The 24495-nt window shown below is 43.2% G+C and overlaps 1 protein-coding gene across 7 annotated transcripts in view; it reads right to left on the reverse strand.

The window, feature by feature from the left end:
• The window catches only part of dctn1 (dynactin subunit 1), a 45182-nt gene that overhangs the window by 4049 nt on the left and 16638 nt on the right, over positions 1 to 24495 (reverse strand). For 5 of the 7 annotated variants that reach the window (XM_087144586.1, XM_087144585.1, XM_087144584.1 and 2 more), the window contains 7 exons: positions 23605 to 23649; positions 4822 to 4921; positions 3922 to 4012; positions 1974 to 2102; positions 1243 to 1385; positions 380 to 561; positions 199 to 287 (listed from right to left, as the gene is read on the reverse strand). In XM_087144586.1, the coding sequence (XP_087000712.1) occupies positions 199 to 287; positions 380 to 561; positions 1243 to 1385; positions 1974 to 2102; positions 3922 to 4012; positions 4822 to 4921; positions 23605 to 23649 (779 nt within the window). The remainder of the gene's footprint in view (positions 1 to 198; positions 288 to 379; positions 562 to 1242; positions 1386 to 1973; positions 2103 to 3921; positions 4013 to 4821; positions 4922 to 23604; positions 23650 to 24495) is intronic. The other 2 variants (XM_087144582.1, XM_087144583.1) reach the window with 2 other exon arrangements.

Genomic DNA, 24495 nt, shown 5'->3' on the forward strand with positions numbered 1-24495 from the left:
TGAGATCTTAGTTTTTGGGGTGTGTTTCCTTTTTTTTCCCTTCCGAAAGTTTCTAAAAGCACCAAAATGTAGCCTCAACCCTAAGAAAGGCCATACAAAGGTTCATACATAAAACAAAAATTCCCCCCCCCCTCAAAAAAAAGATTTAGTTCCGGATCTGCTTTTGTCCTGACAAGGTTGCACACATCCAAGTCATACCTGCTGTACAAGCATGGGCGAATCCTTGATGACAACCTGGCTACCCAGGGGCACGCCGCCCCCTGTGGGACTTGTTGGTGAAGTACCCCCTGCAGAGTGACCCAAAACATGCGGTTACAATCTATTACAGATAGGGGAACAGACTGACTTTGAAAAAACCTTGAGTTTCTGCTGGATTTACCCTGGTTGCCTCCGGCTGCCCCGGCCACGACCGCCGCGATCCCCGAGGGCGCCGTCTTGCTGGTCAGGCTCTCAAACAGCGCCTTCTTGGACACCTGCGTCAGGCGTTGCTTCAGTTCCAGCTTCTCCCGTTCCAGGGCGTCGATGTCCGACTGCATGTGGTCCAGCGTGTCCTCAAACTCCCTGCATTGGAAAGCAGTCAGAGCCATTCAGGTTTGAATTTGGGGTACTGCGAGCCCCCCAGAAGGGCTCTGGTGGTTCAATGATATCCATGCGACCGAGGCAACGCTCACCACCAAGTATTCACAGGGGAGGAACTTTCATACCGAGTCAGTGTTGCATTTGAGTCAATTTTTCAGAGGTGTGACGAGCAGGCTGAAATATAAATGAGGCACAGGCCCTGCGTCTTTGACACCGAGAGGTCGGGCAAGACACTGGGCCAGCCAACTGTACATCTGCGTGAAGACCACAACACTTTACAAAGACAAATATACCCAACAAAATCTAAGCCCCCTATCCTCTCGTTTCCAAATGCTTGGGTACAACTTGTGTCTGAGTATGGTGTGATAGTTATGTTTACCAAACAAGAAGACAACGCTGCCGTTCAAGAACTATTTTGCAGCTTTCATGTGCTGACGGCTGCACGTGCACAGAATTTTCTACCGTTGCATTACAGATTTAAGCAGACTTCTCTTTCAATGGGGCTAGAGTTTGCTTTTGATGTGCCTACTGCGGAACGGTCCTTGTGCCACTGGACCCCGACGTGAAGTGGACCGAGGTTCCCAGGCGACCCATCAGATTCAATCATGAGGGCAAGTTTGTTTGTTTTTTTTGGGGGGGGGGGCAGCCAAGCTCTTTCCGAACCTCTCTTTCTTCTTGAGCAGGTCGTGCTGCTGGGCCAGCTCTCTCTCCACTTTGCCTACTTTGTCCTCTCCGTCTCGGCTGGCATTCTCCAGCTTCTTTTCCACCAGGCCCAGGCGGACGGCATTGGCGCTCACCTCCTCTTGCTGGGAGGGGTGGATACAAACAGGAGGAATGGGGGCGGAGAGGAGAAAAATGGAATTTTAAAAAGTGGCGACAACAGACAGTTCAAGAAAAAGCTCGAATTATCATCTAAATTATCAAACTCAGAGCAGAGTTTGTAACAAGTACACGGGTGATACTCCTATTTTTAAGGTTATGGCACCCTTATAAAATGTCGCTATAATTTCCAATCATCTGATTGGCAGATCACTGATTACAAGTCATCCCAACAAATGCCACGCTGACACACTGCAGCAACAGAAGTTTCATTCTACAGGTAAACGGAAGTTCTGTTACGCAGTCACAGAAATATTAACTGAACCCTTAGATGAGGTAAGAATTTATTCAGGCTTCGCGTAAAATATTCCACATTCAGACCATGCAAGGGGAAAAAAATCATTTAAGTTGTCACCTCATGAAGTTACTCTTGCCGCTGCGCTCATAAACGCTTATCTTTGCTCCAATGCTTTTTACTGACTTTTTTCAGTGTGCAAAGCAAAAAGATTACAAAGACAAGATTGCGGTAAATATGCAAGTTGGACTGAAGTGGGGAGCCACGGCTGATATTTCACCTTGAGTTTCAGCTGTCGTTTTAGGTCTTTGATCTCACTGTCTTTCAGCTCCAGTTTGTGACCCAAGCCTTCCGAGTCACAGATCTCCGACTTGACCTTAATAGCACGCCGAGCTATGGGAGGCTGAATCTGTCAAAATAAGAACAAAAGCCACACATATATATTGAATAAGATAAAATTCAAGGAACATTTGACAAGTGCAAATCTTTGGGAGTAGGTTATGAGTATAATCGCCTTCTATACATCGACAGCAGTATTCTTCAATGCAGCATTTTACTCTCCTGTTTCAGCCAGCATTGATCAACTTACAGCACACTGATCAACTTCCAGCCAATATCTGCTGTATTGACTTTGAAACTACAGATTTTGCAAAAAACATTTTAGCCATGGCCAAATATGGCAATAAAAAGTGTCAATTGGAACAATTATAAAAGATTTCCTGGTCAAAAAATGTCAAATTTACTGCAAGTTTTCCGTTTCATTGATTTATTTGGTGCAACATTTAATGACAATGTAACTCCTCGTTAATTGGGCTATTCAGGTTTTTTTCAAGAACAAATCTCATTTTAAAATTCTTGCCAGCAGTACATTAATAAGCTGACAATTACTTAGCAAAAGAATCTAAATGTCCCGGTTCTTATGAAAAAAGCGTTCATTCAACAAACATTCCTTCACGGCGGATCCACTTGACTGTCTCAAGAAGGTGTGAATTCCACACATTTAATGTGGAATTGGGCACTGTGAAAAATTCCTTTGGTCTTTGTTATGAGGGCGGAATCTGAGCCAGGATTGAGCATGGAAAGCAAAATAAAAGCACTGAGCTCAAAAGCACTGAAGATTTCATCTTTAAATGTATCTGTCTCTACCATGCCGCAGAGTCAAATCAAACACAGATGACAGAATGCAGGCTTATGATCGGTGGCTACTACTATCGCTTGTGTCTGTTACCAAAAAAAAAGAAAGAAGACAAACTCCCTCTAATTGAAATCAGACTTGGTGATTTATTCAGATAAACGGCTGCGGGGCAGAGCTCATAAAGCAGGCCACGACAAGGACGGACAGGGGTTGATGCACGCGGTGTCATCACACACTCACAGTCAGCAGAGGCGAGGTCAATGACACGTGCGACCGGGTGTACTCATCTATCGGAGCAGAGCGGTTAATAATTGCCGACGCTTGTTGGGAAGAGGGGATGGACCTGTTTGTGGACTGCGGCGCCCCCTATCGGCTGTCAGGAGCCAGGGCAAAAAGTTACCCTCTGCCGTGCTCACAGTTGTCAATTTGTGACTTTTGCCTCACGGGACAAGGCAGGGTGTTTCTCCTCCCTAATGAAATATCAGGGTCTCTCGTGTACGTTTGGGGACTGTTTTCCGTTAAAAAAAGATCCCTTCAGGATGTGAATACTCGCTAGTTCCCTTGTGGTCCTGTCCCAAATCACAACGCAATAAAACAAGACTGATGTGAATATTCCTTTACACTGATGGAACACTGCATATTCGGCATTAGCACTGTGACAGTTTATGTGCCCACCAGTTGCTTAAAGCAGCCCAAAAAATAAACCCCCCAAAAACAGAACCAAAAGCACGACTGTTGAAGGTAGCATTTTGCGTTCGTTCTGAGAAAAAAATAGCATTATACTATTCCGACTTGCCACACCTTTACATTGTGATCAATACAGAGCCGCAACAGATCACAGTGTATTAAATCCTGGACCCTTCAAAATCCATCAGGAGGTTTGGGAGGATTTTGTAGGATTGAAGAAGGTAGACTCCAGCCACTGTTAATTTTCATGGAACTCGATGCCCCACGACTAACATAGAATGTTTATTTTGCTACGCCATGGAGGATACCGTAAAGCCAGGGCAGTTCTTGGAAAAATGCCCAAGGAGGGGGGGGAGGGATTAGTTGAGGTCTCTCTGGACAGAATCCCCAAGCATGACCTCCTTACCTTGTCCATGGGGACGTTGGAGTCGTACTCTCCCTCCTGGACTGCCTGGCTGATCTTGCTCATGATGACCATGGCTCTGACCAGTGACTCCCTGAGAGCAACGCACAGAAAGAAAACAGAAAGCTGTCACTGAGATGAACTTGAGGAATGCCACCCAGAGATGGGAAGACGTACACTACTCGTTGGAGAAAGTTGCATTCTGAGCTCACCTCGGACTGAAAGCAGATTGGACAAGGGGCAAGCTTCGCCGGGCTGAAGTTTGCAAAACACAGAGACTGTTTTTGGATTCTTTGAAACTCGACTTTCAAGGAGGTTTGTGTGCTCCCAGGGGGTTTCTTTCCATGCTTAAACTGCGTTTTGCATTTTACAAGTCACAATCTCCTCCCCTTTCCTTTTAATTATTTTCCGTAAAACAGAAATGAATGTTCCTGTTTAAATAGAAAAGAGTTCAGCCCATCCAAACATTAACTCGTGAATAACATACATGGACGCGGCCGTGTTGCACGTTGCTTGCCACTAACTACCAGCGATAACCAGTTGTTTGTTCCCGGCGTTCGAGTGGCCGACCCACAAACAACAAATTGAGCTGTTCATGAACATACGAGAACAAGCCACCCGAACTCAGCTTTTATTAACCTCCTCCAACTGCTTAAAATGAAAACTAAATCTGACAGGTACTAGTACATTTTAGGAGTGTGAAGGATTTGGAAGTGGGGTGGAGAAAGCCACAGCCCTCCTACTTCTGATAAAAGAGGAAGGAATGTAGATGCTATACACTGTGCAACTTCAACAGGATGTGAACTTCTGACAGCAAAAGCCGAGTCAGAGGTCCAGCTGCGCCAATGAAACACGGCTGTGAAGAAAGAAACTTTCTCCTTCTTCATCTCCATTTCCAAATACCTGAAGCTCTGGTAGGGTCCTTTGTCCTGCTTGCCGTATGCCAAATCGGATGCCCTCTCCGCAATCTCCTCCAACCTTGCCACAGGGATGCCTTCCGCATCTGAGATGCAAACGGTCAAACCGTGTGGAAAGATAAGTGAATCAACATGAGCAATACAGAAATGCTTTTTGTCAGCTGCTTGCCCTCGAGGAAGCTCTGGTGAGGCGCCAAACAAAAAGACTAATTTTGGGATTAGGCAATCTGTTGGTTCAAAGGCTTTGCAAAAAAAGTGGAATTTTAGCGCAGTGCTGTGCATCATTATATACTAAATTCAGAACAGAATTCCAACTTCAGAGATATAGGTGTGATGAACAACAATGCAGTTTCTTTCAATTGATGCAAGTGCCCATAAGCAAGGTACTTTATCGCTATTAAACGGCTTTCCTACATCACTTCAACAGTTTGCGGTTAAAGAGTTAGCACTGTGTTAGACAGGCAACCTGCGTGCTGTACCATTCTTCAAGGGAGCTGAGGGGGCAGAACAAATACCTCTCAAGCCTAACGATCGCAAGTAACACTAATGGAGTGCCGTGAAAACTGTACTGCTTAGTGGATCTGGGATTAAGCTGGCATTGGAAATATTAGGTGTAAGCACAAATTACACCATGGCAACAAGGCAGATGTCATTATGCCAGCCCACTTCCACATTACATGTAGATAATTCTGTTAGTATGAATACGATTTAACACAAGAGTTAAAGTGAGGGTTAAGTTTGCCATAGCAATTACAAATTAATTAAATAAAAAAACAAAATGTTTATTGTGAGGTGAAAATATCTATCAACACAATAAAAAAGAAAAGCAGTTGAAATCCATAGCCAACTTTGTAAAAAAAAAAAAAAAAAGCTTGCAAAAACAAACAAAAGTCTTTGAAAAGCACCATTTACAACTGCTCGACAGGTTAAAGTCACATACATATATTTGCTAGCAAGGCTGATAACAATGCACATGTGAAGCATGTTTCCAGAGTAGCCATTTTGGAAGTGCACTCGTGCATAATGAAACGGAAACAAACTAGACGGATCAAACCGACTAAGGGCAGGCATTCTAATGATCTGCTCAGAACCATAAGGCTGCCAACTGCATTGCAGGTCATTACAAAATTTACCCACTGCATGCACGCCAGGTTTGAATAGGTGCATTTCAAAATACATGTACGGTCGACTTATTTTATTGCTTTGAAAAGCACAGTGCAACCAGAATAAACACAAGTGGAGGTTTTTTCACATTTTATTTCATATTTTTTAAATACATCTTAACAATTTTTTTAGATTGATTCTTTTTTTCATTTGGATGTTTATGAGACCGAAGCAAGGTCCGACCAACCTTCAATGTTTTACTGGGGCAGGCATTGTCCATGTCCCAAATCCCTCAATTTCTCCCTCCCGCCATTTTTGTCCCAAGTGGAGAGAAACAACAGGCAAAACCAGCACACAACATGGAGCGACAACAGAGCCTCGTCGTTTGATCTTTTCATCATCCAATCTGAGACCAGAACGACTCGGAAGTGTCTTGACATTCACATGAACACAGTGCTTCTCACATATCAGAATCGACAGTCGCGACAGAGGCGTGATATCCCAACAGTGCCATTACTCTATCAGGTCGGTGGCATGATCAAACTAATAACAGCAACGACACGCCCCATCAGCTCAATGAAAATAAAAAAAAAAAAATTACTTGACAAAGTGAGCCACCGACAACAAAGTCCATGAAAGGTAAGATGATCTACTTCCTCCTTCATACCCGCATCAAACTGCTCAATTTTTTTTTTTTTTTTCCAAATGACCGCCACTCAGAGTACAAAACCCGGTGGATGTCCCTGGGAAGTTCAAATGACCCCAGGTCTGCACTTTTTCTCACTGTTGTTATCCCCATGCTCCACTGGAGATGTGGTTTGGTTTAGGTATCTGTTGTACTTTCGAGATACGGAACAGTAATCCCGGAGATTCCCTGACACCAGTGGTGTCAATCAACTGTGGTTAAGTGGCCAACTGCAGGGATGACGCAAGGTTCAATGTTCTTTTTTTTTCTTTCTTTTTTTGTGCCCCTCGATTATTTTCGTTTGTGGTGACGTAAGGAGTTGTAAAGTTTGAGCATTTATGAAGCGCAAAAGGACGGGAACATGCCAACTGGAGTTTCCTCAGGATATTATTTGAAAGCAACAAAATGAGACATGTAATTAAGTCCTGATATCTTGGTCCTTGGGATCCAAAGCGTGTGAAGAATTCTGTCCATCTTTATCCATGTCTGACCCCCCAAATTTAATTACAGAACCTTTGTCTCGGTCTGCACTAATAACCACAAATTAATTCACCCTCTGAGTTTCTCCACAGTAAAGAAATGGAAATACACGCACCAGCAATTTGTCTGTTTACGGGAGATTATGCATACAGATACATTTAACTTGAGGAATGAATTAGTTTCAACAAAAATGTATTAGCATATGTGACTTGACAAAGAGATCAAATACTTCTATGACATAATTTGCCTCAAAAACTTGGTTTTTTACATCCAACGAGATGCAAGGATTTCTGTAAACCAAATGCATCGACTGACATCTTTAAAAAAGTATTAAAAAGTGAAGAGAAAACACCCAAAACTACTCCTTTTATTTCTTTTTTTTTAAATTTTATTTGTTTCCCGCTGGAGAAGCAGGAGAAAGAAATTCTAAATGAACGTGAACGAGTCATTAGATTGATGCCATATCGTTAGAGTAATGGCTATGGCAGACTGGGCCAGACACACTGACTCCAAAGGATTAGTAATTATTAACTCTGATGGTAAAAGTCCAAAAACCTGGCCCCTAAAGACGAACTACTCGGAGAAGTGCAAAAAAATGATTGCAAAAACACTCTGACTCCCTGTCAAAGGAAATGATGGGACCATTCACAAAGGCACTCGTTGAACTGTCCTCTTTTTCTTGGGAAAAAAAAGAGGCCTGAGCTTAAAGTGCTTTGGAGCATTACTTCCGGTTGATCCCCCCATTCCTTTAATGGTTCAGGCAACAACAAACTTTTTTGTTCAGTGGGCCATATTAGACATGGAACAAATCATGGAACGGCCTATTCAACTTCAAGGGGGGTCTACTCCTGAGTGGAATTTTCATCTATGAGGACACTCAATAAACAGCCATAAAAAAACATGTGACACTGCCATGATGTGTGCCAGTAACTGACACATTTAGCCACGCTGGATTACAACAGAAACTTCTTTTCAGCTATGACTCCCCTCCATTTCAAAGTGGACTGGTCCACCCTGCTCTCTGTCTCAGGTCAGTCAACCAGGGTTGTACTGTGCAGCTGGGCCACTCACATTGCTCGCCTGGGGGAGGTCCCTGGTTTTCTCTGGCAAAGGAGAGGCAACCCTCCAGGCCTCCACAGAGGGAAATGTCAACTCTGAGGATAACAATACAATTCAGCCCCCCCCTCCCCCTTGACGTCTTCACACCCAGACGGTGTCTGTTAATGCGGATGATAGGGGTGGGCATGTCTACATCAAACGCCGCCGGCATAAACACTATCGCAGAATTGACACTGTAATAGGTCAGCAGAGTGGGAAGGCACCCTTCCCCCTCCCACCCGCACACACACACACAGACACACACTAAGAAATTAAACAACACCTGTTCCAATGTCAGTAATTCACGGAGTGTACTGATAACTCCTTGAACAGCAATCGCACCCAGACTTAAATGGCACTTTGATGTTCCACTGAAAAATATCCACACCATTGGTGATTATGGTCTGCTCAATATATTTCTACATCAAAATACCTCTGGTTTTTTGGGGGGGTTCACAAAAAATGTCTTGAAAAACAGTGAACATCTTTCCAAGTTCCTCAATTCACTTCCCCAAAACAGATGGTTTTAAACACCAGTTGTAACACCTGAAATTAAGCTAATAGACAAACTGGAAAAAAGTAAAGTTTGGCAACCAAAAAGAACAGAATCCACTGTGTCTTAAGATGAAATAAATATGTAAATGTAACATGCATTCCTCACATTTTACAGAATCACCTGTTAAATATTTCCATATATTACTAAACCACATGTGCTTTTTTTTTCTTCTTTGAGACAACGTAAATGTAAACCAGCAAAATTGTACACAGGTACTCTGCAAACTATGTAGGATAGCTGAAATATTTCTCTTGCATTGCTGGTTTTATCTATGAGACTACATTTGGCCACTGCTGGATATTAGGTTTTCAAATTTGATGAGGATGTGGCAGTCTGTAATCATTAGCTTACTTTGGTAGCTCAATACCCTAGACTATAAAGCAGGGAATACTGAGCATTGCTGCAGAAAAATTGTCAGTATTTGCAGAAACATCATCAGTATATTTCACGCAGTGTGACTTATAGGGTGTGACTCAACCCGAGCCACATATGAAGTGAGTCTTACTCAAAATAGAAACCCAGTTGAATAATTTAAGATTTTTTTTCCAATTTTCCAATTCTTTATTAAGTAAAAGTGCTGCTTGCTTTTGTCATCAAAATGGTGCAGTTATGTAATTTTTTTTACAAATTGTTAACCTTGCAAACAACTTTTTGAAACTAAATAATTTTGCTGGGATACCAGCATAAAGCCCCTAACCCCGTTAATTGGAAATTTGGATGAAGTATTCCCTGAACTCCTAATTACACGGGCAGCTATTAGCGAGGTGAAGGATGCCGACTAAAGTGTGATGACCCTATCCTGCCGATGCCACTAATGAACGTAGTGATTTGACTTGGCTGGTTTAATGGATCCAGCAGGAAAGGCTGGGACAAGTCACCAGCAGGGAACAACCCAGCCAAGGTCACCATCATCACCCGGCTACAGGTTGGTTGGTTGAAGTGAATCGGGTTGCTACGCTGCCTGCAGCATTTCAACCACTACTCCTCGATTTGGTTTTCAACGAATCTGCTCAACCGACCATGATCAGAAACTCTCGAAAAGAGAACAACAGAAGGAAGAACAGTTCTGACACTCACTTTTACTCCAACAGTTCCTCTACTCCTGACATTAATAGTATTTGTACTAATTAGAAAAAAAAGGTTGCCTTAAATAGGCTTTCTCTTGTTTTCAGCACATGGAAGTGCTATTCTCCTTTCTAAAATGATTCATCTAATTGAATCTACTAATCACCACAAAAAAAATTGTGTGAAAAAAAGAGCCAAAAAGGAATGACGAGAACACATACAGTGCATGAATTTGGATAGTTGCTTACTCTGAAAAGTACACCAGCCCCCTAAAAATAGTTGACAGCTACTGTCTAGCACAGAATACAAATCAGACACCAAATCTCAAAATCCAACTCCTCTTCTGCGGCATTTCAAAGTTATCTATTGGGCCAACAACAGGTACTTCACAACCTGACCTTCACACCCAGAACTCAACGCTCTCATTTTGCCTCGTTGGGTCGGATCATGAATTCAATAATACACGACCTTCTATTGTTCAACTGACATCGTCGAAACTCATCCGACATAAATAAATTCGCATCAAAAGTCCTGAAAAGTGCAACCGAGCTGACACTACACCATCAAATAATTTTTCCATTCCATTTCTAGTCACCGAAGCACTTTTGTCATACAAATACAAAGCCATCACTGCCAGCCGGTCAATCATCTGTCAGTCTCCTCAGGTGAACCTCACTCTGCACTATCGGCGGGTTCAAAGAACTGCGGAAATAACATTGACACTATTCAACAGTGTGTTGGTTTATTGCCGGATGCGCTTCACTAGCGGCTTGCACCACCAGCATACTGGGGCCTGCTTGCTCCATAATACATGTAACCCCTGTTTTTAAGACACGAACAGCAATTCAGTCCATGCCTCGGTGAGAAAAATAGATGGGAGCACTCATCAGGTACGCCACAGGTTGGCAAATGGGACAGTCCATTTTTTTTTTCCACAAGGGGTGTTCTCTCCTTTTGTTGTTGTTCAGGCGGACCGGAGTGTATTTTCTGCCCTCCTCCCGCGGCATTTGGAATTTGAAAATGGTTGAGCCCAGCCCAAAATAAACTTTGTGCGCAAAGCGTCCGTGACACAAGGCAACATGAACAAGCTTGACGACTGAAGGACAAAGAGATATCGTGACCCAGTTTAATACCCACAGAACTTTGATAAAGTGCGAATGTGACTTCCCTGGTCTTGGAAATGACTTGGAAAAAAAAAAAAAAGCAGGATCATCTGAGCTTCATGTTCACTGCATGCAGTCACAGCTCCCAGTAGCTAGACAATTGGCGTGCTGGAAAACACGCACTTTGTGCTTTGAGTGTGTGCGTATACAATTGCACTTCAACATGTACATGTAAATCATGCTAAATAGAATACGGATTAACGGAAAAAGGGTTTTCATCCGGGCTACGTACCAGAAATTGTTGGAAGTAAATATGAAAATGGGGCAGGGACTGTAATGAGTGTTTTAAGCCCAATCCTGTGAAGTTCTTAACGGGAACAAGAGTGACCAAAACATGTGCATAATTATATGCTTGTCAGTAATCAAAGTCTGATTCTTTTCTTATTATCCTCATTCGAGGGTGAGAGGAGTGTCCGTGAAAAGCATCTGGCTGGCACACTTAATTTATGAATATTATGTTGTGGCATGTACAATTTCTGAAATATTGTAACTAGATCAAAATTTGGCGATGAGAACAAAGACTTTTACAAAAATTACAAAAAAGTTCTTTTTGGGGGGAGGGGGGAACATTTAAGTTGTCATTATTACCTGTCCTCTCAAAATTTAGCTGTTATTCCCCCCTATTTATCCAATCGAGCAGTCCAGAATTGAACTGTTGTAAAGGAGGTCAGTCCATTCATGGGGGTTTCATGTGAAGAACAAGCGTAAACGTGGATAAGACGGTGGAGATGGTTTTGTGCCTGTAAGAGCTCAAGAAAAAAACAGAAGCAAGTAGCATGCACCCCATCCCCACAGAGAACGGCATGACTCCCGGCAAGCGAGGACTCGGGAAGAAAAGAGAAGTAAGAGAGAAATATGGAGTGTTGACCGAACAGTCCTCCTCCCTCAGCCAGTCAGTCAATCAGCGGGTCGGTGGCACCGTCTTGCGGCTGCAGCACTTACCGGTACAGTCCGGTCACCCCTCGTGTTCTATCATGTCCCCCTCCCCTTGGGGGAGGGGAAAGACCTCATCAACAGCAAACTGACAGATCATTAACGCTGGACGGGAGTAAGTGATGATTTTCATCATTTCATTTTGATTCTTTATTGCCCCGCGTTATTTTCCCCTTGACAACCACGCTACTACGGCAATTTGCTTGAGTGCGAGGAATCCCATTTTAGACAACACAAGAGAGAGAGAGAATATAAAAACATGCTTTGCTTTACAAGCTTGGGAGTTCACAGTCCTAATACTAATCACAATTGCTTTTAAATTGACGGGCAAATTTGAAAATCCAAATTCATTTTCTTTATTTGTAGCCTTGCGTGATTTCACGCTTTTCTTTAATATCCTTACTAAGGTACGCCTCTCATGTAAAGAGCAAAATGGGGAAGGATACGAGGAAGAGAACAATCTACTGGGTTTAATGGAAGAGGTAGGAAAATCACGCAAGCAACACTACGTTTAGCATCTCAAGGGTCTGTGATGTAAATGTTTCTCACTGAAAAGATTTGTGAGAAAACTTCACCCACTGGCCTTATACCATGAACTACCACAGACAAGAATCACCAGAGTTTAAAAAAAAACAGGGTTTGAACACAATCTGAAAGCCAGATTCCAGGACTTTTGGGGGCTGAAATATAAGTTGTTTGGTATTATGACCTGGAAGACTGCCATAGCCGCTACTACGGACTGATAAGGATAGCCTCACAACTTATTGTTAATAAAAAACAAACCCACAAAACAACGGCATGATTTTAACGTCCATGACTTTTCCTCAGAATTTTTTCATCTTACATCAGGATTTTGAGACACACAAGATTTTGCCAATTTATCATGATTTCTCCGTGACTTTTCAGGACAAATTTTTTCCAGGATTTTCTCCTGACTGTGGGAATCCTCCCAAAAAAATGCATGCAGTAAAAGGTGAACACAAAATTGCATCACACAATTTGAAACTGGAACAGCCGGTGAAGTGCTCGGTAGTGCAAAGTAAGGCTGGCAGTTCATATCTACTGCCGACTGCCACAGAGAGAACCGAATAGCCTTTCACTGATACATGTACCAGTATATTACTGGCATAATGAAGGCCTTTTAAAACAAAATAAATAAAAGCACTCTATCTTTAGGTCAATAACCTGAGGCAGATCAAGACATGATGACCTAATTTCTGGCCGACTGATGAGCTTGCCCGCATTCGACTGCTGAAAGTGGAACAGCTTGGCAGGCCATTCATTTTCCATGTCCCTTGGACAAAAGTCACTATGAAACTCAAAACTGCTTCTGCATAATGATACTCTGTAACAACAAAATCATATTGGACGGTGTTTCGTTTCATAATTCATATTGCAGTGGCGTACCTGGAATTTCAGATACGCTGTATCCGTAGCGAGAGAGGGGAGGGAAAACTGCCTTTGGAGTTGACGGTTGTTACAAGCTGGCTTTAAAGTTCGATGCAGCAGACATTTCAAACATTATGATGATTACACATTCGCACGGAAAACCTTGGAGAAACTCACCGCAAAGGAAACATATGAAAATAACAAAGAAAGGCATTTTTTTGTCAGTCGTCTCCCCCAACCTTTTAAACAACATCAAAAACAAGAGTAACTTGAGGCGTGCGTGAGCATGTAACTCCACACTTCCTACTTAGCGGAGACACTAGACCTACATTTCGGGGCCGGCTCTCTCTGGTTGCGGGCATTAATTGACACAGTTTCATACGCACTCCCGGCCTGAAAAACTGCAGAGCAACGGCAGGCAGTCGTGCTGCGCTGCCCTCCGCAAGATCTCTATGTGCATTCAGCCTGTTTCAAAGCCCAGCAACTGCTCCAGTTTGGAAGGGCTGGCCAGAGTACAAATGAGTTAATCAGTCAGCTGGAATGTAGGTCACTTTCGGTTCTGTCTCCACAGTCCGGTGAGTGACCCTAGAACAAAGTGCTTCAACTTCCTGGTTTGGCCCGCTTTTTTTAAAGGTGTCATTGTTCAAGTCACTTTTTGCTAATTACTGACGATGGGAGATTCCATTTTTATGGCACAGGATACAAAAGCAATGGGCTTGGCAGAAAACCCGGATTATGTTCACACTACCAGCTGCTTTAAACGGATGCCGATTGGCTCAATGTGGACTCTCCCTCTCTGTCATTAAAATAAACCAGGTGACTATTAAACTCAGTTCTAATTTTTCTTGATGATTTTCACCGACAGCTTTAAAATCTATATTAATATACATGTTTACTTATGCATGATGCAAATAACATTTTGAAAAACTCCAAAACAAGTTTATTAAAAAAAAAAAGAAAACAAAAACCCCTCACAATCCCCTGTTAACATTAATAAGCCCTGGCCATTTTTGCATAGAACCTCACTCCAAAAGCCCTCAAAGCTTTCCCATCACAGAATAAACATTCTGACGTGGCAATCAAGCCCACCACCTCTCATGAATGGACCCAGAATTTTCCCTGGAACAATTGGCTGACCCCCTCTCACCCCGGCACCCAGAGACCGTGTCGAGTCTGTCAACAATGCTGGCCTTAACGCTGGATGGGAGAGCAGCATTTGGGGGAGTGTAGCCAGCTACCCTCCTGGAGAGCAGAGCATGAAAGGGCATTGTGCTGGGCAGAGACCGGGTTCACTTGGAGGCAGATCCGTTGCCAGCAAACCGTCACAATATGACACATAAACAGAAGGGGGTGATGGGGGATGAGGGGAGTAGGGTTAGAGACCGGGGTACTGATCCCATCCAACCCGACATCACCACACCACAGGGTTCCCGGGGACACATCTCCTGCTAAAAGGGACCTCCTCACCGACGGCTGACCTAGCTTTTGTGCCCTTGCCCCCGGGGGGGGGAATTTGTCTTCCCTAATTCATTGGGGCAGCCATTATGCTCTCTGGTCAATGTTTTTGCTATCTCAATGTTTTCTCCATGAGCACCATAAACCCAACCTGAGTGACAGCCACGAATAAGGTCCCCGAGACGTTTTTCTAAGCTGTGAAACCTAGGCGTTAAGATTGACTCTCCACAACATGGCACAAAATGCATTACTTTTCATAAGATCACATCAAATATTTCATTTGTTCTCTACATTTTTTTCATAAGTTAATTTTTATTCTAGTGTATTATTGCCATCATTATTGAGGGAAGATAATTACTGAAATAAAATCAAAAGGTTTCAGAGAGAATGCTAACATCGGCTGAAAAAAATAACAGCGCACTACATGTACCTAAAATACACTGGTAAAAACTCCAGCATATCCAGCATACGTGTAACCAGGGGAGCTACAAAGCCAATGAGAGAAAGCCACAGATAGGGTATAGATAAAATTATACTGTGACTCATGAATTGGACACCACCTGACTTTGTACGTCAAGCTGAGTCAATTATTTGACTGAAGCCACATTGACAAATGATGCGGACTTTGTAGCATAAACTTTGGACAAAACAGCTGACAATCAAGTATGCCTCCGACCCCTAGAGATAGAATTGCCAGGGATGTGTCCATTTCAAATTGCGCTCTCTTGCTATGGTTGAGGAGGCCTTAAACTTGCAACACACACAGGTTTATGATGGCTTACGACACTGGTTTCACTTGATTGAGTGCAACTTTCTTTAAGAGTTGTTAGACACTCTGAAGGGAGGGTTTGATGGTAAACTGAAATGAATCTGTTACCTACATGGATCTATGAAAGCTTTTTCACTCAATAACATCTAGTTTTAGCCAGCACAATTGTCCTGCTACCCTCCTCTGCTGTGACCATATACTAGACATGTTTTCCAACAAAGACCTAAAAGAACGTGCACCAATAAATGCTCAAAGGTGGATGAAGTGCTAAACAAGCCAAATGGCATTACGTTAAGTACAGGCCAACGCTAGATGAAAATTCAGCTGTGGGATGATCAATGGGATCCATTCTACTAGCTCAAACTCTCTGGCCAGTACTCACTGGCTGGTACTCACTGGCCAGTACTCACTGGCCGGTACTCACTGGCCGGTACTCACTGGCCGGTACTCACTGGCTGGTACTCACTGGCCAATACTCACTGGCCGGTACTCACTGACCGGTACTCACTGGCCAGTGAGTACCGGCCAGTAATTACTGGCCAGTACTCACTAGCCAGTACTTACTGGCTGGTACTCACTGGATACATCTATAGTACTGCAGTCATTCCAAAAATTTTCTTGTCAAGAGTTCCCTTTTTCCCAAAATGAATCTCAATCCACAGGACTTTTAGACCTAGGACTCTGGGACTCGAGACTTGTAAAACCAGACACTGAGAATTCCAATCAAAAATGCTGAAGTGGACTTCAAATATGAAATGTTGAAAAACAAGCCCGGTGAGGACAGACTTAACCTTTTGGTGAATGAACTCTGTGCAGTGTTTCACGGCATCAGTTCAGAGACATGCGTTTTCAAGCAAACGGCAACTTATCAAACATACACCAATAATACACGCCAGTGATGAATTCAGCAAAGCTACAAATATCATCTTAAGTAAAAGGGGAAAAAAAGCAGGTAGTTCTGTAAGTTCAATAATTAATAGGATGTATATCCATTCCTTTCAATATTAACCAGGAAATACAAACACATCCACCTTCACCAAGAGATAAATGAGCAACTCCTAATGGATGTTGCTGATGAAAATGACTAGGCATATATGAAACCAAATAGAGCCAGATGGTTTTAAACTAACACAGACAGCCAGAACATTGCAAATGCTGTCCTGTTTTTTGCCAGTGCACACTGTTGATCTTGCAGTAAGTCACTCAATCAAAAATTCCCTCTCTCTTGCCCTCCAGGTGAGAAAAATATTTCCAAAAAGCAAATTTTAAATTCATTTACTTTAATGATCGCGGCAGAAGTTCGGCGAACTTTCAAAACAAACTGGACTGTTCCATTCCTCGGCACAGCCACCCTCACTTGATATTCTGCATTTTTGTCCCCCCTTGAAATGGTACGTCCCTCTCTGAATTTCCCGGAGCTGCATAAAAAAAAATGGGCCACTTTCGTTTCTTCCTCCTTCTTTTCTCTCACCACAAACATATCCAGAAGATAGTTTTTTTGGGGGGGGGGAGTGATGGTAGGTTTAGGACGATCAATGACTCGGGCAAACGCACACACACGCTGTCTTCTAGTCTCTATCTCCAATCTAGGTCGCCCTAAGGCTAGCACAACACGAAGGGTGTATACTGGTAACCTGATGAGGAGGCAATGTCACGATGATCGTCATCTTCAACGGGGCTGCAAGAGTCCCAGCTAACCCCTCTCTCCTCTCTGAGCGTTCATCAACCCGCTATCCTTATCTCGGAACAGTAAACTCGGCAAATTTTCGGCTCAGTGTGTCAAAGCTGTTCTCACAGCACAGAACCAGGAGGAAAAAAAACCCAAGACTCGAATGCATCGATAACAATTAGACCTGGTTTGAAATTCATAAGCATCCACAAAAATTCTTTCAAGTGGTTTCAAGTTGCCGAGATCCAAGAAATAAAACGGCGGGAAACAGAGAACCAGCTAAACATTGGTAAACTAACAAGCACCTGCATGTACATGCACATAAGCCTATGGCTTCTTCACCCGATCCCAAAAACAAAAGCTGTTGATACGATATTCACACAGGCAGGCCTACAGGGAAAAACATGAGATCTACACATGTAGACGGCGGTGGAAAATAGAGCGTCTGCCTTGAAAACAACAGCAGGAGGAAAATTGCTTACTGAGAATAGGGATAGACAATCACAGGTTTGGGAGACTTAGCCAAAAAAAATTAAAAAGTGGCCAAGGTGAAATGACAGCAGTCAGAAGGGAAAGAAAGAGGTTTTCCTATTTTACGAGGAAGTCGTTGGGCTTCTGTATTTATATGTACTGTCAAACTCATATCATGGCTGTATCTCCACACCTCAAAAAACGGTTGGCTACTAGAAAAGATCGGAAATGGCTTTTTCTGAAGCGGCCTTGGCAACATGAGCACAGCGTTTGGTGGTCACAAGGCATTCGGCACACAAGATGGCCTCTTGCAAACTCAGAATTTATCAACTGACCAGAATTCCAGCCGGTGACACACAATCCAACAAGCTATCCAAAAAGGTAGAAGACCCACCCCCCCCAAAAAAAAACTGTACCAATAAATGAATAAAATCTAGGTCTCCCTAGCCAGCAGTGGGACAGTGGAAGGACAATCTCCTGCTCATCTCGAGAAAACAGCTACAGGGGAAGTCGAACGCAATATGGAATTACCTCCCCAGGTTTTTAACTAAACGCCAACAACCCCAAATGCATGCGTTGACCCAGATTCACCAGTTCAAAAACCCTGATTCCATATTAATGCGATACCCGGTGCGCACAAACGAAGGGCCGCGAGGAGACGATAAGTTAAAAAAAAAAAAAAAAAAAAAGAGGAGGAGGGACACGGAAAGAGGAGTGAGGAGAGAGAGAGAGCGAGAGGGAAAAAAAATAACAGGCTCAGTGCTAGCTCGGGGGGTTTGCAAAGATAGAATTGCGGACATCTGTGGGTGAGAAGCCGGCAAAATAAAGCGGGCTCATCTCCATTGGAAGGGGTGAACGCTCCCTGCTCACCTCGGCACAAAGTATGGGAGGAGGTGAAAGTCCGGGGAAAAGACGCTACCCAGAGTGCAGTCACGGCGGGGCCGAGTGGACTTTGGTCACCAGCCAGTTGCACTGCCGGAGCCAGACTACCGACCGGTCGGTCACGAGTCGCCCGCCAATCTGAAAGTCAATTGGGGACAGTCTCGTGCACTATTCTCCGCCTGGGATGGCCGGGTTTGCGAGGCGGCCAACTCTTTGGGGGCAATGTGCGACTAATGAGCCGTAAGTGAAATCTAAAAGAAAAAGACACAAAAATAACCTCTTCTTAAGGGCTGTTTTCCGTCTCTCCCCCCCCCCATCCCTAATGCTGCATTAATTTCGCGACTCCAGTAACAAAACTACTAACTCCCCTGCAAAATGGTTCCTTCTTTTGCTGTCTCTATGACCGGGCCATTCCCACTTTGCTTTGGCAGGGGTTGATTTTTATGAGCTCACCTATTTTTACGAACACAATACCCATCTCCCATGTTTCTGCAGAGGCCATAATCCTGGAGGTACAGGACTCAGACAAAAGTCAACACGCTCTTTGAAAAACAGTCCCTAAGTTTCCAATTTGGCACGATGGAGTCAAGTACCGCTATGAATCGCACCTGAGGCCTTTTTTTCTTTAAAAGCACAAATCCCCCGACCACAAGAATACACATTATCCAAGTCACTGACGTCCGAAAGAAAAAGAAATCCAGGGATCGGGGAAAAAAAATCACAGGCAACTAAAGAGTTGAGTTAATTACATGTAATCTCAACACCCCCGTCAGACACAGTTGATGGGTCTTAAAATGATACTCCAATTAACCTCATCCATAAAAGAAGAGGAAGGAATGAATTCAGAAAGCTTAAAGTGATAGCACAAGGAAGTCAGGATTTTCAGCTTACAAGTGTATTTGCCTGCAACTGGGGACCCCCTATTGTTCCTCTTTTGTTTGTACCTTAACTCTTTTAGAAGACCACCCATATGTTTTGTACACAGTTGTCAATCGGGGACCCTCTGTCAATCGGGGACCTTATTGTCCTCTATTGTTCAGGGTCCCCAATTGAATGCAGAAACAAACTCACCCACACAAATTATTGAATTAAAATGAAACTGACCTTGAAAGCGGAAAGGGAAGGGTGTAGAACTTCAATTGAAATTACTAAGCAAACAGAGTGGTATATGGACTGATAATTGGGCTAACGGATAAGAAAAAGAATTCAATTTGTGCACCCATGCATAAACAAATTGTAAAATTTTAAACCTTGGAGGTTTACTACTGTAAATGCTTTTACAAGTAGTGTCCTTGCAAACTCTTTGAAGATTTAAGTAAAATCTTCTCTTCAGATGGATTAGAATGTATGCCGTCACTCTTTTGCCAATAAATGCACTTCCTGATGAATGACAAAATTCCCCCCCCCAAAAAAAATGAGCTTTATATCACTGCAGGGCCTGGCAACACTCTCGACTGTCACAAATATTTCATTTTCTTGGCAATGCCGGTTTCAGAAATTGACATTGCAAGCTGACAGAATTACGGATAAATATAAACGGTTAAAAAAGGCGCTGCATCAAAGAAGGGAACACGTTAATCAACTGGATCATCTTCATGGTGGAAATGGATGATGGAAACATCTCGACTAAGAAGGAAACTACTCAAGTCATGAACTACTGTTGCATAGGCCTTAGCTATTAGACTATGTGAAGTGTATTCCAACATACAAAACCTCCTCAGTATCTTCTCAGTTTCCTAGGCAATGAAAGACGACTCAATTAAACGAAGAAAAATAAACATGAGAGCAGAAAAAAATCAACTAATCAACGAAACCGTTTCTGACTCGGGAGGATAGCGTTTCTTCTCCAGCGGCAAGGCTGGTGCAAAACAGCTTGTTAACCGTACTCAAATATTTATTTGTTGCTCTCTGAGGGTTCCAAAGGTCTTTTGATGCAGGTGGGAGAAATGACTCTAATTGGTATGGAGCTCCTGCACTCACTCAAATATCCTTGCAATGACTGAAGGTCAAAGACTGCTTGTTCTATCCACAGTCAGTGACATCATCTACAGCTTATTTATGTGATTCACAAAACCACATGCACGCACTTGAGCCTCCAATGTTCCTCGTTCCTAAATCCTCTCCCCCCACTCCTTAATGGTTAGTTCCAGGCCAACCAGTGTAGATAGCACTAACACAGGCTCGTTCCAATGTCCTCGAGGGGGGACTGGGTGAGCCTTGGCAGCAGAAGCCGGTGCGCTCACCCGGCACGCTGAATGGAATGGCCCAGTTGATGCGTACGGGTGATTTCATTAATCAGTTGAGAGGGGCTGACAATCGAGGGTAACGGAGCTGAACAATTGGTCATTTACCAGGAGTCATGGTGTATGAGGGTGAACAGCCGCACAGGCAGAGTCACCACTCTGGGTTTTTTTTAACCTTTTCTTCCTTGTTTTGGTCACAGAAATGTCAGCAGCGCGTGTAGCAAACAAGCTTTCCAGCTGGGGCCATCTTTGTGGTCAGTGCTCGAGCGAGCACTGTTATTCCGATCAAGCAGAAGCACCAGGGAATATGCAGTCAGCCGTTCCTTCAAGACACACCTTAGGTGCGCGGCGGCGAGAGAATCTTTATTAGAAAATGTCAACGACTTTGAAGTTTTTACCCCGACAGGCCATTCCTATGAGATTTGACCAATGCGTCAAATGCCTCGGACACATTTGCGCCCTGTGAACAAGTGCTGGGCCAGATGATTCATGCAGGATTGGTGTGAAAGACATACAAGAAGTACCTCTCGTCTGTCACCACAATACAACATGCCTCGGAGGAGGGGGGGGGGAAAAAAAGTCCACATTACCATGAGCTCATCTGAACTCGTCTGCGATTCCAAAATTACGACATCAAGGCTGTTGAAATGCCATGCCAGAATAGGCTATGGAACATTAAACAAAAAATCTGAAAAAAGCAAGCAAATGCAGTATACGTGATTCGCTATGCAAAGACAGAAAAAGGGGTCACAGGCCCCTTCCCCCAAATTCCATCCTCCAGCTAGAGCACATTCTCTCTGAGATGATGTGGCAAAGAACATAATGCGACTTGGAAGTTTAGTACATATACATTCATCTCCACTGTGATTCTGGGCTTCACTGGCTTAAAAGACTGTTTGTGAATGTATCATGTCCATCTAACTCCTTTTCTTCGACTGTAAAATGCAAAAACTGCAGCGGTTTTTGCATTAGGGTCAGACTTGGTATTAACAACCTCTCGGAACCAAAATTAATGCTCAGATTTGCCGAGCTGCAGGCTTCCTTGTCACAAGTCTACACATGAAGCGACTCACACACACCATTACTGTTACTCCAGGAAGAATCACATTTCTTGCCCCATGGGGGGGACGGAGTAAAGAATAACAAACAGGAAACCCGATGAGGACAGCCTGGAGTATACAAGGACTTATTATTGGCTAGACTGCGTACACAATCCCATGATGCACGAATTTATGGGCTTCTCTGTCAGCTGTGAGCATAAAGGTGCTTGCAATGATCACAGCTGCATATACTCCTCCAATCGAGAGTTTAAAAGAAGACACAGAGATTGTCTGACGTCGGGTTCTATCCAAAGGAAAAAACAGAGGTAACAACTTTCCAGATGTGATTTCTGAAATTGGGTGCCAGTTAATTAACTGTAATCACACTGAATCCAACGAGAAATCAATTCTCCCTGAACTTTAAAAGGCAATTCAGTGGGATAAAAAAGACACTGATTTACTGTAAAGGACATCATTGGCTTCTAATCCATACTAGTCAAAAGAATTTCGCTTATAAATGCATCGCTGTGACTGACTTGCAACTCTAAAGCAAAGATATTATACAAGCAAGGAAACTACAGTGTGCCGAGCATTCCAAAAAATGATGAGTAACAGAGTTTTATTGCAAGAAATCAGACAAATTTCAGGTGACCCCCTGTGGTGGTAGATATACGCGAGCACAGACTAAAGCTATGTGCATTTGCAAAATACAAACACCTTGACCTGTGTGATAAACAAGAAAAAAAGCAAGATGCTGGGGAGCATCACATTTTAAGACTACATAACAAGACATCATTTGAATGTGTGGAGCTACACGCTGCTACAGTCTAGTCAAGCAAAGATTTTTTTCAAATGATGCAAGAAAAATGACTTGAACGTGTGCTATCATGGCTTCTAATTCTCTTCCCATGCAGAGTGAGTACTTCTAAAGCACTATGACTTAACATTCATGAAATTAGGCAGTGTTAGTTACCCACTCTGTGAACAGCTGCATGAGGGCGCTATGCAACCTTTCTAGATTTGCTGCTACAAGGACTGTTCACTCTGATTGAATAGTAAAATGTCACAGAGAAACAAAAGCACCTTTTGTGCGTTACTTGCCCAAGATTAAATACCTGTAATAGAACAGCTTCCAAAACAGAAAGTGGCAAATGGTTTCCACAAAATGTGGCAATGGAAAACTTCCGAACTGCAAGAATTCCTGGCTTCTGTGCGCTGTAAGAATTCTTCCAAAAGACTGCACCCCACAAGGAGTGTAGACGGGGCACCAGCTATTCAAGTTTATCATACAACGTGACCCTACAAGAGGTCTCAGCATCTAAGAGCTGTTTTAACAGGCTGGCTAGTTGTCTGGTGTAGAAATTGATGGCGACTGTGTGCGGACCATGCAGAGACTGCACACCTGTCTTTACATTTTTGCCATGGGGAGGGCAGAGAGCGTGCACAGAGTGGATAAAACTGAGCAGCCCATTTCACAGAATGGTTCAGCGCAGAAATGTGCTAAAAAGGAAAGAAACAGTTGCTCGGCAACAGCTGGTTACCAGCCAAAATGCAATGCACTGCATCTCTCACGACTGGTTCCCTCTAAGCTTTGCTACTGCAAAAGTGCCCCAGCTCAGGAACTCCTACCTACACGTAATATGCGGCTTGCCCTGTGTTAGTTTCAATGCAAACAAGCAGCTTGATGCACGCTAGTTACTGTCCAGGCTATTAGTAACAACGGCTTGCGGTTAAATCGCAATGTGCTGGACGGAACAATCCACAAACCTTCCTTACCGCCCTGCTTCTTTCTCTTCTCTTTGTCAGAGGCATCTGCGTTAGAATTGGCACCAACGGCACACTTTCATTAAACCCCAAAAGGAGGGTGCCATGAACTGCACAGCATAGACTGCGCTAAGCAAAGGAAATCTTTCCTAAGATACCTAATTACACTCTTAAATCAAAATGTCAATGGATAAAAACTGTTTGTGGAAGTTCTACATTTGTTTCTGGTAATTTCCCGAATTTACAAGACATTATAAGGGGAAATCTCCACACTTTTTTCCGTTGAAATAATGTTACTCATAAAACTCAAAGTAGACTCCATTTTGTGCATAATGATTAGTTTGGTAACATATTCAATATCTTGCCTCTGTACCCCATGCACAAATCATACGACTCTTGGTTTGAGCCAAGAGGTGCCAGGTTTTTTTTTAATACCTAACATTCAAAATTCACAGTGTGAAGACAGCAATTTCTAATGACTTTTTCGAATAAAAGGAACACTTTCAACCAACTCATGTTTTTATATTACAGAAAATGCAAATGAGTTCCTTTCTTCATCAAAATCTTCCATACTGTCATCGGAGGCCACAAGGACAACTTGTCTATAAAATGTGAAATCTGAATCTCGATTCCCTGGAGCAGAACACCAATTGGTATTGCTGCTGAGTGGATGGATCATAAGCTTGGCGAACGGACGACATCCCGAGGGGTATTTGTAATTGCTTCCATAATGTAATTCAGACTTTCAGTCAAAGAGGAAACTGACTTCAGTGTGATAAGATATTGTGACTTCTGGAAAACCTCATCTGTGCTCTACCCACAAATCTACATGTATCTTTATGTAAAATCCTCCTAACGTGCACATATCAGTGAAAGTTCACTTGTTTGTAGGAA

The sequence above is a fragment of the Acanthaster planci genome, linkage group LG13 (genome assembly GCF_054643075.1).
Source record: "Acanthaster planci isolate LZ-2023a linkage group LG13, COTS_SCS, whole genome shotgun sequence".
Taxonomy (NCBI): domain Eukaryota; kingdom Metazoa; phylum Echinodermata; class Asteroidea; order Valvatida; family Acanthasteridae; genus Acanthaster; species Acanthaster planci.